The 13,766-nt window shown below is 47.3% G+C and overlaps 1 protein-coding gene across 1 annotated transcript in view; it reads right to left on the bottom strand.

The window, feature by feature from the left end:
• LOC147702880 (electrogenic sodium bicarbonate cotransporter 1-like) overlaps positions 1–13,766 on the bottom strand; it is a 386,862-nt gene that overhangs the window by 64,448 nt on the left and 308,648 nt on the right. The window contains exons 14-15 of the mRNA XM_086931461.1: positions 13,451–13,564; positions 2,311–2,472 (exon numbers count right to left, since the gene is read on the bottom strand). Of these exons, the coding sequence (XP_086787587.1) occupies positions 2,311–2,472; positions 13,451–13,564 (276 nt within the window). The remainder of the gene's footprint in view (positions 1–2,310; positions 2,473–13,450; positions 13,565–13,766) is intronic.

Here is a 13,766-nt window from a genome sequence, read left to right as displayed (position 1 = left end):
ATGTCTTGTTTCCGTTTCTTAGGAAGGGTTGCTACAAGACGTACAGTTGTTGGATCAATATGCAGTTTCTTCTACTTGGGATCCATTGGTTCTTGCAAAGGAAGTTATTTGGCTGGTATGTCCTTTTCTTTAGTTCTTTCAGAGGGTTTTTTATGCATAGTCTCTGAAGCCTTAAGAGGAGTGGTTTGTTTGTTCGGTTCCGAACCCTTTGGTGCATGTTGTTTTGGTTTTCGGTGCCGGAGATGGTATTTCAGTACAGTGGGGACAGCTCGATCCCGAGCCGGAGGTTTTGTCTTTTGGTTTCATAGCCAGGCCGGTGGGCGAGGCATCTGAACCATGTTTTTGGTGTTTCCCTAGGCCCCAGGGCGAAGGTAATACCGGAGCCTTCGTGGGTTTTACAGTGACCAGGGGCTTGTTTCTCACAGTTCGTTGACCTGGAGTGATGTGCGAGTCTTGCTCCATGTCGGAGTGGTCGGCTTCAGACACGGAGATTTCTTCCTCTTGATGGTGCTGTGCTAATAGGACTCACACTCTTCTCCGGAGATGTTCGGCACCGGGCTAGTGCTGCGTCTCATCTCGTGACGTCGAGCCCGACGGTCACGAATCGTCTTCTCCGATCGGAATGATCGACAGGCCTCGCAGCTACTTTCTTCGTGCTCCGAGGATCGACACAGATTACAGACCTTGTGTAGATCTGTGTGTGGAAATTTAGCACCACACCCGGGTTATTTTTTAAATAGAGTCTATTCCATTGACTACAGACCTGGTTGGCGCGGGTAGGCCTTGCGGCCTGCATCGAGGCTCCCAATTGAAGATGTTGGATTACAACGATGCGCGTCGAAGGGGAAACCCGTGATCCAAACAATACCGTTGAGGGGTAATGATTGTGCGTCAAAAAGGTTCAAAGACGATACAGAACCGTAATGCAGCAATACACATCCGAACCCGATGGCGGAAAAAAACAATCTGGAGATGGAAGTCGATGCCCATGCGCACTATCGGCCTAAGGAGGAGTCACCTACCTCGTGACTACAAAGACTTCTTCCACGACAAAAACAAAGTGCAAACATCTGAGCCCAACACCAGATGGCGATCTTTGCACAAGTATACGATCTACAGCTCATATGCCTCGAACAGTATTTTATTTAATTCACAAGCAAATATAAAAAAACAGATACACATAATAATAGGAAGAGTTGAGCATTCAATTGAGGCCTCTTATCATACATAATATACTCTGTTTGATGCAGTAGCATTGTTCTTGCACTACTCTCATGAATCAATCTGAGGATACTAACTTAGGGGTTGATTACAATGCATGTATCGTGCACTCTGATCAACAGCTTTCCTACAACCGCTGAGATGGCGGTTGGAGACAAACTGCATCCATAGAACTGAACAGGGAACTCCGACCGCTGTTCGGATTATGATGTGGGTTTCCGATGACCCGACGGTGACGGTCCGACGGGCTGCCTTGAGTCGTTGGAAATGAAGGATCTGGGGTGCATACTTCCCCCAATCCTCTCCTCTTCAGCAGTCTCTGTCGTTGATCCTTTCCTCCAAGTCCCTCCTACACCTCGGAAGCTGAACCCCGATGACAACAATCCTGTGGATGCCCGAATGCGGGTAAGCCCTTCTGCGGTATGTATCCCCATTAACTGGACTGTGCTCATTCTGCCACACTCCAGCAATGGGGTGCACAAGGCATACCGCCACATATGTTATGCATGTGTACATATATCACATGGATTCTGTTAGTTTTGTACACATTTGCAGTGAAATATTCTTGGATATGTGCTCTTCTGTAGATGCGCCCACTGCACTAGCAGTGGTTTCATCATAATACGGAAGGGGGAAGCGGAGATGGCGGTTGGATGGTTGGGCCGACCAGCTTCGTAATGAGGCCCTTACTTTCTAATCTCCTATTTCAAATTCCTTCACATTTACAGAACATTTGAAATTTTCAATTATACATGTATCGTCTTTATTTATATGCATTTTATTAATCTGTTAACTAATTTTCCAAGCAGGTGAAGCCTCCCTGAGTAGACTTTGCAGACCACCCTTAAGTCCTTGGACCACAGGTTAAGAACCACCGTAGAATCTATCTCAATTATGCTTTTCAGAAAGATACAATATTATCCAAATGATGAAATTACAATTGCACAAGTGCAAAGCACCAAAGAACAACCTGTAGGGTTTAAGCTAATGCCTGATTAAAGTCAGTTACTCTTTCTGAAGTGATCAAGAATCACATGACCTACTTGAAACAATAATAGACTCACATAAGCAGATAGAAACAGAACTGACCTGTAGTTTGTACTCTTTGCGATTAAGAATGACAGCCGTGATCTGCTGGTCCATGAAAATAAGGATGGTGAGTAAGAGTGCGGGAATGCCAGCCATCAACGATATCCACCATGCATTGCCCCCAAATGGATTTACAATCCATCCTCTGTTGGGATTTGTTGGCTTAAAAAAAATAAATGAATTATTTAGTCACTTTTTTAAATATCCTTTAAGGATTTCATTTTATTTTATAATACAACACTCTTAGGATGAACATAGACAGTTAAATGTTGGAGGATAAAAATATTTGCTGAATGGAAAAACATAGATCTAGTGTTACACCAGGGGAGCAACAGAATTTCAGCACGTGTTGCTTGAAAATTAGGGATAACCAGAATATGAGTCCCTTAGGGGCCCATTAGGATGACGGGCGGATCGCCCCCGCCAAGCCGGCGGTAGCCACCCCCGGCGTGGCGGGGCCGATCCACCCGCCATCTGTCCCTGAATGAACCCCCGCCATATTAGTATGGCTGGGGGGTCCACGGCAGGCAGAAAGACAGTCCGCCGCTTTTCCGCCCCGGTCGCAAGGCGACCGGGCGGAAAATGGTTTCTATGGTGGCGGTGTCTATCAGACACCGCCAGCCATATTAGGATGGGACTTTTTTAATGCCTTTCCGTGGCGGCAATGCTGCCACGGAAAGGCATGCGGAGTCTGCATTAGGGGCCCGATGCGGGCCCCCATGGACTCCGGGGGGTGGGGGGTGCACATGGGGGGTACCTATGGTACCCCCCAGCAGTTCCATGCACAGCATGGCAGGTACCGCGCTGTGCCTGCCAGGCTGTGCATGGAAGTGCATTGCATGCCTTCCTGCGATTGTGGCGGGCGGTGCTGAGTGCACCGCCCGCCACAATGGTAGGAATGCAGGATGCGTCCGCCACTATGGCGGGCGCATCCTAATGCCAGGCACGGGACCCCCGCCCTTATGGTGGGCGGTCCCTGGTACCGTGAATATGACGGGCGGGAAAAGTCCGCCCGCCATCCTAATGGGGGCTTTAGTTTCTGATTTAGAAATCAATAACACACAGATGCTTTTAAAACAAAATAAGTATAGACACCTGTCAGCACGCCTGTCTCATGTACAGATAGGGGATTCATAGTTTGCTTTGCAATGGGAGATCCCTAAATGCAGAAATAGATCCGAAGCACATCCAAGAGGTTCAGACTGAATGTCTTGTGGAGCAGCGACAGATGGCTTGTCAACTACCTGGGTAGGGCAAATGTTATAGCCGTGTCCTGGGGCATTCTGCTTGCCAGACAGTCATGCATAGTAGGGAATACGGGAATGGGTGACAGACAGGCTCCTGCAAGCCAGTGAAAGGGAAAGTTCTTCTAAATCTGACCATGGATCTGTCATAAAATTTAGTGGTTGGAAACATGGATTGGATGGACTTTGGAAACAGCACGCCTAGGGAAGAGAAGTTTGTAGTGGTTTCCTTGACTTCTGCCCCTAAATCAGACTTCTGCCAGGTCTTCACCAGCAGTAGCATGACTTAGGAGTTCAGTGATGCTCTATTGGCCAGATATACAGAAGGTGCAGTGTTAAAGCTATCTTTTGTGTTGGAATGGATGTTACCCTGAGAGTTTTTAATTATCGCAGGACTCCCTGAGTGTAGACAATTGGGGAGTTGCTTTGACCACTCCTGTCTTCCCTTTGTTTGTCTGTCAGAATGGTACAATTAGCAATGCCCAACACAGTCTTGATTCCTAGACACCAATCTAAACAAGCATTTGCAATGCAATAGGTCTCGCATTAGGAAAGTTTGAGCTATTGGTATTGTAAATGACACATTTTTTATTTATGTTTTGTTTTTGAAAATAGCGAAATTAATAGCTTTGTCATTTACAATGCCAATAGTTATAACTTTCGCAAATGTGACACCTATAGCATTTGTAATGCAATATGTGTTGTATTTACGTGACTTACACGTATTGATATTGCAAATAACAATGCCTTTTAATTTTTTTTCAAAAAATTAATACTTAAATGAAAGTGATTGTAATTTATAGTGAACTTTGCCCTGAGGACCTGTAACGGGCGCACCCCATCCGATACCCCTTCAGATTTGTGGCTTCTGACCCAGATGACATCATAGGATATAATTGTTATGGCATCATTGTGGCCAGCCTTAACCTCACTTAACCCAGGGTCATTTACAGCATCGTGACAAGCAGTTTCAAAACACTGGACAGTCTTCAGTTGGTTGCTGGTCATGCTCATTCCATCGCATACAGTTTTTACCTAATGGGCTACAATCAAGAGATTTACTAAAAGAAACAAGGGGGCTTCATTAAATAAGTATACTATCGGGGTTCAAAAAAAGTTGTAGCCACCTCTTTGATTAAGTGTGGAAGGTACTCTATAGGTTACATATCTTTTTTGCTTCCTGAAATCATGCTATGTAATGCAACCGTTATCTCTTGTGTATATGTAAAGCGCTCTCATACCCACGGGTCAAGCTAGCTCTATATAAAACTTTTAAAATAAAATTAAAAATTCCCAGCATCTCCAAACCCATAACAGCATTTCTCGCTCTTCCAGTATGACAAGCCCCCTTCTGCGCTCACTTGTCCCGAATGATGGTCTGCAGGTCCTGGATCTGGTCGTTGATGGGCAGCACCTTGAGCTGGGGCCGGATCTGCTGTGCCAGGAGCTGCTCTTCCTGCTCCTGCTGGGCGGCGCTGCTCCCATTGTCCTCGCTCCCGTCGCTGCTGGCGGGAGACGACCTGGTGCTGCCGCCTGCATCCCGGACGTCGTTCTCTACCGACTCCGCAAACCGCAGCTGCTTGTGGGCAGCGGGTTCTGCAGGCCCGAGGCTGGCTGCTGGTTCTGGCAGGGCATGGTCACGGTGGGGGCGGGGCTGCTGTCAAACCAGCGCGGTGGATCCGCGGCCATGCGCCGGGCCGCCGGTGTTAGTACGGAGAGCAGCGGGGTGTCTAGCAGCATAGACATCGAGGACGGATACGCCAGGGTGCCCAGAACCAGCTCTGAGCGAACGTGGCAGCCATCTTTGAAAGGAGGGTTGCACGTCTCTGTTGAAACAGAACTATTCTTGAGCGGCCATCTTGGTGTGAGCGATTGACTGTTCAGTACATTGCAGTAATGTATACTTTAGTGCTGTTTGTCTATTTCAAATGTTCCAACGCTATGAGAAATGTATGCGCTATATAACTAAAGATATCTGGATATACACGGAAGACTTTATCCTACCCACTTTCAAAACATAGTGGGGACGTTGTATGCAATTTAGCAATGCATGCCAATTTAGTCGGGGGTAATAAAGCATTACAACAGTCATAAAACGAGCATTGTGTAGCAAAAGACATCAGTCGGAAGGAATGTGGTTCTGGCTGGCTGACAGATAGCAAACGAGACCTGGTAGGGTGGGGGCTGCCCGCGCATGCGCGGCATTTCTCACTTTCATTCTGAAGAGCCCCGGTTAGAAATGCCGCGCATGCGCGGGCAGCCCCCGCCTTACCAGGTCCGGCAGCTGAAGTCCCGTCGTGAAGAACATCGGAAAGGGGCTCCCATGCCTAAGGGGAGACGAGCCCGGTGAGTGGGAGTGGGAGTGGGGGTGAGGGTGAGGGTGAGGGTGGGGGTGTACGCGCATGTGTCTGTGTGTGTTCGCGTGTGTCTGTTCGAGTGTGTCTGTGTGTGCGTCTGTCTGTGTGCGCGTGTGTCTGTTTAAGGGGGGTGCGTGTGTGTATGCAGTGTGTGTGTGCCTGGTGATGCGTGTGGCTGTGTATGTACATTCTGTGCTTTTAAAAACCAAGTTCGATTTTAAATTACTGTGTGGGTGATTTGCTGACATTAAATTGTTTATTGCACCTTGCACTTTGCCTATTTTGCACTTCCCCGGTCGGTCCCCGTTCCGTCACGGCTATCTGTGCCGCTTGAACGGAGGGAAGCGACTCCTCCCCCTTACTGGTTCACTTCCGGGGCGCTTCCTTATATTGAAATGTGTCCACGGCCGCGCAGCGGACGTGCGCAGCGGGCGCGCCGATGGCGCGCCGAAGGCGCGCCAAAGGCAAGCCCGTCTGCGCCCGTCCTCGACCGGACCGCGGCCAGGGCCTGCCACGCTGATGGCCTGAGCTCAGACACAGCCAGGATTGTCTGGTCCAAAGAGGAGTTGGTAGCTTTCAACTCGGAGCAGCCTTGCAAAGCCTTAATGGATCCTGCAGCTGATCAGAGTTCGCAGGCCTGCTCGCTGTGCGGTTTCCTGCTGACCTGGGTTACTCTCTCTGGCTCCTGCTCCTCTTACAAATCCACTGACCGTCCTGACTCAAGCTGTTGTAGCCTGAAAATGCGTCTTTTAAATTGCCGGTCCATGCCCAAACACGCCGATGACATCTGGCTTTTGCTTGAGGACGGTGAGTGGGATGCGATGTTTTTAACTGAAACATGGCTGAATGAATACACTATGCCTACCATTGCCTTAGCAGTGCCACTTGGTTTTAAAATGTGTTTCTCTAACAGAGGGGATGGAAGGCGAGGCGGGGGTGTGGCCCTTCTCTATAGAGACTGCTATAAACTCACGTCCTCACTTCCCACTACAATTGCAGGGATAGAAGGCTTGTTCTTCTGCCTACAAATTAACCCCCGCCAATCCCTGGCAGGCATGGTTATCTACCGTCCTCCAGACTGTGCAGATACGACTCTTTCGGCGCTCATTGACGCCATTGTCCAAAGCTCTATCCTCCATTCTTACTTTATAGCTGTGGGGGATTTTAATGCGCATGCCGAGGCAGCGGCTTGCCCACTAGCTGAGCGGCTTATTTCAACACTGAATGCCGCTAACCTGACACTATGTAGCACAGCTCCCACACACAAAGCAGGCCATATGCTTGACCTAATCTTCTCTAACATCAACGATCTGGCAGTGGGTACACCTCTAGAGTTCACTTGGTCGGACCATGCTTTAATCCCATTCTCGGTCAGGTTACCTGGGTCAGGGCCCAAAACAGGGAGACGCTCCTTTCTGAAGAGGCAGTGGAAAAGCCTGATCCCTGAAAACATAGGCCCCGTCCTGGCTCACAACCCTCCTGTACTCTCTTCTGATGTAAATAAGGATGCAGTGGCTATGTCAAAATGAATAGGCGATATGGTGAATTCTATTGCGCCAGCCAAACGGGCAATGTCCCGTAGAGACTCCCCCTCCGCTCCCTGGTTCTCTGAGGAACTGAGGGCGGAGAAGTCCGCCTGTAAAAAGTTAGAGCGACTTTGGAGGGCGGACTACTGCAGCTTGGCGAAGGCACGCTACAAGGCCGCCATCCGCGCTTTGCACAAATCTATAAAAATCGCAAGGAAACTTTTTTTCTCCACCTCAATCCATAAAGCAGAACACTCTAGCAAAGAAGTGTTCAAGATAGTGCAGTCTTTTTTTAAACCCAGATGTATTGAGCTGGATGTGACTCCGTCTGACAAACTCTGTGATACTATATCTGAATATTTTAAGAACAAAATTCTGAAAGTATCTGACTCTTTTACTCCTGCAGTAAGCACTGTTAAATCAGATGTAATGGAGTATAGAGCGCCTCAACTAACCTTGGGCCAATTTCAACCAATTACACGAGATGCCGTTATGCAGGAAATTAACAGTTGCAAATCAGGATCTGCTGATGATCCCTGCCCACCAAAACTCTGGAGTTTGATGGCGGAATTTGTGGCACCTACTCTCCAGCACATATGGAATGTGTCCATTTCTTCTGGAGTGTTCCCAGAGTGCTGGAAGCACGCAACCATACTCCCATTGAAAAAAAGCCAAACGGGACCCCAGAAGATTTGAGCAATCTTCGTCCCATTTCTTTATTGGCAGCGCCGGGTAAAATGCTCGAAAAATTAATCCAGCGGCAACTAAATAAATTCATGGAGGATAGTAACGCTCTGCATGAAACACAATCAGGCTTTAGAGCCGGCTTCAGCACCGAGACCGCCCTGATCGAAGTGGCCGAGTCAGTCTGATGGTCGCTGGATTCAGGAGCATCAGCAATGCTGGTGCTCCTGGATCTATCGGCCGCCTTTGATACGGTGGATCACGACAGGCTATTACAACGCCTGGCTGAGATCGGCCTCCAAGACCAGGCACTGGGCTGGCTCCACTCCTATCTGTCCAACAGATCGCAGAAGGTGGCTCTTGGCACCTTCTCCTCAGATTCCAGGAGACTGAACTGCGGGGTCCCACAGGGCTCTGCCCTGAGCCCGCTGCTCTTTAATATTTACTTGGCCCCGCTGTTCACGCTGATTGCCAATTGGGGAGTCACTGCAATTTCCTACGCTGATGACACCCAGCTGGTCTTCCCATTCTCTGAGGTTTCTGAGGCAGCCTTTTGTAACTGTAAGGGCTGCCTTCGAGACGTGGCCTGCTGGATGAATACCAACAAGCTGAAACTAAACGCGGGCAAAACAGAGGTGATCTTTTTTGGCACAAGCGCTCCCCCCCGCTGAGTTCTGGTGGCCGGACGAGATGGGTCCCGCACCATCTCCGAGCATAAAGGCAAAGAATTTGGGGGTTACATGGGATAATGGCCTGTCCTTTGCTCCCCAGATACAGAAGGTTGTTGGAGGATGCATAGGTAAATTGAGGAGCCTACGCAGATTTCTCCGACTGCTCCCAGTGAGCTGCCGCAAAACGATTATCCACACCATAATCACTTCAAGGCTGGACTATGCCAATGGCCTCTATTTAGGCCTCCCGAAGTTTCTGTTGCAAAAGATGCAAATCGTTCAGAATTCAGCGGCTAGATTACTCAGGCAGGTCCCTTTTAGACACCACATTTCTCCTTACTTGCGCATGCTACACTGCTTACCTGTGGCAAGTCGCATAAAATTTAAGGCGCTCACCCTGGCCTACAGAGCCCTCTATGGGACCTGCCCAAATTACCTAAAAAAACGACTGCCTAGATATTCTCAGGCCAGATTTTTAAGGTCTAGCTATAAGGTCCATCTCCATGTCCCTCGAGTGAAAAGAGCGCGTTTGGGTGGTAGAACTTTTTCCGCAAGTACGGTACTGCTCTGGAACACCTTGCCACAGGAAATCCAGCAAGCACCCTCTGAACCTTGTTTCAGAAGCCTACTGAAAACATGGCTTTTCACGCAATAAATCTCATCTCTTTGCACTATGACTCTCACTGTTCACGCCAGCGCCGGGACACTTCCTTCGGAGGTAGCTGTTTGCGCTCTATAAAACTCAGTATTATTATTATTATTATTATTATGTGCGCATGCGTGAGTGTGGCTGTGTGAGTGTGTTTGCGCATGGGAATATGAGGCACGAGAGGGGCACGGCGCCGTGCGCGCCCACGAGGTGAAATCTGCGCTCGTGCCCCTCTCGTGTCCACATTCCCAAATACGGCCAACAATAGGTCTCTGCGCAGACTCTGCTCGACCTAAAAACATAGGTTGAATTCAATTTCATCTTCTGCTAGCAGGAAACGATCGCATGCCATATCAATTGAAAAGAGTTATAATGGAGATGGAGTAAAATTGTTGTAACACTGGCACCAGACCTCTTTGTTCATCCTCTACTCTTAATCTAGTTGTCCCTAAATGTAAAAGATCTAACTGGGAAGGCAGGAGCTTGGTGACCTGAACCTCCAACCTGTGGAATACAATGCCTTTTGATTTCAAAAAGAAGCCTTTACTTGCTTTTAGAAAAGTCTTACAAAACTTGGCTTTTCAATCTCTAGGATTCATGTATCGGGTCTACTTTTCATATCCTTTGGTTCTTTCTCACTCTTGAGCTAGTGCCTAGACACCTCCGTGTATTAGAGCACTCAATACATTTTATTTTAATTTTATTTCATTTTCATTAGGCAGTGATTCCCGACTTTTAGCCTCCTTTACAGGCTGACAGCTATGGGACATCTGGCAGGATAGGTGGCTGTCCCATGTGCCAAAGCCTCTCATCCCGTGCGCCATTTAGAGGTCCGAGGTTGTTGATTCTCCCGACAGTCGAGCCCCTGGCAGACATGGCGTCGAAAAAGGTCCTTATTGATGCATTAATGTTGTTCCGTACAAGTGCTAAAAATATATACTTTCAATGCCCTTACCTGTTTCCCATAGGGTGATTATTTCTTTTTTTACATTATGATTATGAGCCGGCTGTTCTTTAGGTGTTTGTTTTGGGGCCATGGCCCTCGCCTTCGGTAACAACAACATAAAAGGTCAACTGTTATTATATGCATGCATGTATGCCTTGGAAAACTAGCACCTTATGGTGAAAAATAGGCAGTACCTTGAAGAGTGCACCTTAAGGGAGCAAGCAACGGAGGTTAGTCCTGGGTGGCAGACAAGGGAGGACATCAACAGAGAGCAGACAAGGACAGACACTCCTGGGGAGCAGTCAAGGAAATACAATCCTGAGTAGCAGACAAGGACAGACACTCCTGGGGAGCAGACAAGGAAATACAATCCTAAGTGGCAGACAAGGACAGACACTCCTGGGGAGCAGACAAGGAAATACACTCCTGAGTGGCGGACAAGGACAGACACTCCTGGGAAGCAGACAAGTAAATACACTCCGGAGTGGCAGACAAGGACAGACACCGGTGGGGAGCAGACACGGAAATACACTCCGGAGTGGCAGACAAGGACAGACACTCTTGGGGAGCAGACAAGGAAATACACTCCGGAGTGGCAGACAAGGACAGACACTCCTGGGGAGCAGACAAGGAAATACACTCCTGAGTGGCGGACAAGGACAGACACTCGTGGGGAGCAGACACAGAAATACACTCCTGAGTGGCAGACAAGGACAGACACTCCTGGGGAGCAGACAAGGAAATACACTCCTGAGTGGCGGACAAGGACAGACACTCCTGGGAAGCAGACAAGGAAATACACTCGGGAGTGGCAGACAAGGACAGACACTTGTGGGGAGAAGACAAAGAAATACACTTGGGAGTGGCAGACAAGGACAGACACTCCTGGGGAGCAGACAAGGAAATACACTCCTGAGTGGCGGACAAGGACAGACACTCCTGGGAAGCAGACAAGGAAATACACTCCTGAGTGGCGGACAAGGACAGACACTCCTGGGAAGCAGACAAGGTTAGACCCCTCTCGAAAGCTGACCATGTTAGATAACACTGACAAGCAGACATGGGTGGACAGCACTGTGCAGCAGTCGTCACTGGACATGAGTATGGAGCAGAAGGAGCAACAAATTGACAAGAAAAGGCTGCACTAGCAAACAAGCAAGCGAAAGGATCTAGCTCATTCACAGCAGCTAAGGAGAGTCTTAGCTTCAACGCAGGTTCGGGGAGGATCCCTTTACCAATCAGCCAAAGGACGGCACCACTGGGGAGAGGCAAAGGAGAAAGCCTCTTGCATGGAAAGCAGGCATAGAAAAACAACCCAGGATAGCCACTGGGTAAGATGCAAAGCAGGACACCTCTACAAACAAGACCAAAGGGCAACCCTGATCAGCATGCAAATGATGCTGCTAGTGAGCAACTAATCGAACTGCTAACCCTGAGGATAAAATAGGAGGGTACACTACGTTTTGTGAGTGCCTTGTAAGGTTTTGCATTAGCTCCTAAGGACTAGGCCACAATACATTGCATGCATTTACAATGCATGCTATTACAACGCGGTCATTACGACCACTGCATTGTTACATCGCATACCATTACAACACAAGTCATTACAACAACTTGCTTTGGGGGAGGGCGCTGGATTTCGGAATAGTATAATTTACTATTCCAACTCTAGTCTGTGCAACAGTAGAGAAGATGTTGGATTTTAAATCCAACACCTTCCGCCCCCTACACCAAGTCATTATAAAGACTTGCCTTGTAATGGTTTGCGATGTAACAATGCGGTCCTTGTATTGACTGTGTTGTAATGGCATGCGGTGTATCACATGCGTGGCAAACAATGTTTACCGCTTCTAAGGTATGGGAACACTTCGCCACATTCATGCATGCAAGAGTGATGATGCTCCTGCTACTAGAGAACGCGAGGACTATCGGGCATTAAAGCTTATGTAGACGTGCACGACCTCCCTTGCCTCTCTGACCTGCGGAAGGGAGGTCTCCTCCTTCAAAATGGCCGCAGTGGCAGATTTTGATTTAGCTGTTAATTGCTAGAGTTGTAAGAAACACTCTTCAATATTGTCTGTTCACGATTTATATGTGAGTGTTACAACCATGGCATGACAGGCAGCCAACATTTTGATTTCTATTGTTATCATTAGCACTACTATAATTCAGTTTCAGTGACTACACTAGGGTGGGCATTCCAGTAAACTATTGTTATTCCTGACTCGTTGCATGAGAGGAAATTTCTTTTTATGACAGACACAGCTGAATTTTTCAGTTTTCAAAAGGATTATTTTTGTAATTACCCAAAAGCCTTGCTTTGTTTATTTGTATATTTGAAAATGATAATCGGTAAAAGAAAATACCTATGTGGTCTTACAGCTATAATTTAACTAACAAATTGAGCATGGTATTGGATTTTATTTCCTAACAAAAACAAAAAAATACACTGACTTGCATTCCTGTCATTTTGTCTTTTGTGCTTTTTTATGGCACTTGAAAATGCAAATATATCATAAAAGAGAAGAAACCACTTCCCAGTTCCATTTGATGTTAAAGTGCTGTGCATGGTGGAGCCGCGCTTCATAGATATGGCTTGGTCTTCAGTGACCCGCTACAAAATCGTCATCACTTCAAGTACATACAAATCTGTTTCTTCACATCACAAAATACATTCAGCATGTTGTCTAGCCACTGGCCATGACACAAAGTCACAATTTACCACATTCTATTGCTTTTTACAACCAGATTAGGATTGTGGATGACTGGGCAGGGGTGTTAGATTTGCACGTAAAAAACAATTGACCCAAAGAATATATACAATATGTGTGAGAGAACTGATGGGAATGTAGATCACTGCCAACCCAACACTCCTGCACACTCCCACGGTTTCCATATATCCCTCACTTTATTTACTCTCCTGCTATTTCAGTGCTTAAAACCAATATCATATCTGAACATATATACTTTGCTTCATGTGCACTAAGGGCAGTTTTTATACTTGCCATTTGTTTTTGCACTAATGTAAACAGTGTAGTCAAATAAGCAGAATATTGCGCCAACCTTGAATTCAGTGGGGACGATCAGTTTGGGAGTTTCCAACCCGCAGTATGCATCGATTCCACAGAAAATGAGGATCGCCGCTATAATTGAGAAATCGCCCACCAGCTTCCGCACCTAAGATCATGAAAGAAAGTGCACACATGAATGAATAGAACACTGTAGAGCATAGTTAAGTCCTTATGCACAGTATGCCCATAAAAGTGTCAACAATCCTAAATTTGCTGTATCCAGCACAGCAAGCTGGTGCAATATTCTTATTTTTTTTTTGGATTAACATCTCTTTATTATTTTTTACATATTGCTTACATTACTAACC

Source organism: Lissotriton vulgaris, chromosome 7 (assembly GCF_964263255.1).
Source record: "Lissotriton vulgaris chromosome 7, aLisVul1.2, whole genome shotgun sequence".
In the NCBI taxonomy this organism is placed as follows: domain Eukaryota; kingdom Metazoa; phylum Chordata; class Amphibia; order Caudata; family Salamandridae; genus Lissotriton; species Lissotriton vulgaris.
The sequence above is the reverse complement of the archived record's forward strand: the minus strand, read 5'-3'. Positions and strand labels throughout refer to the sequence as shown.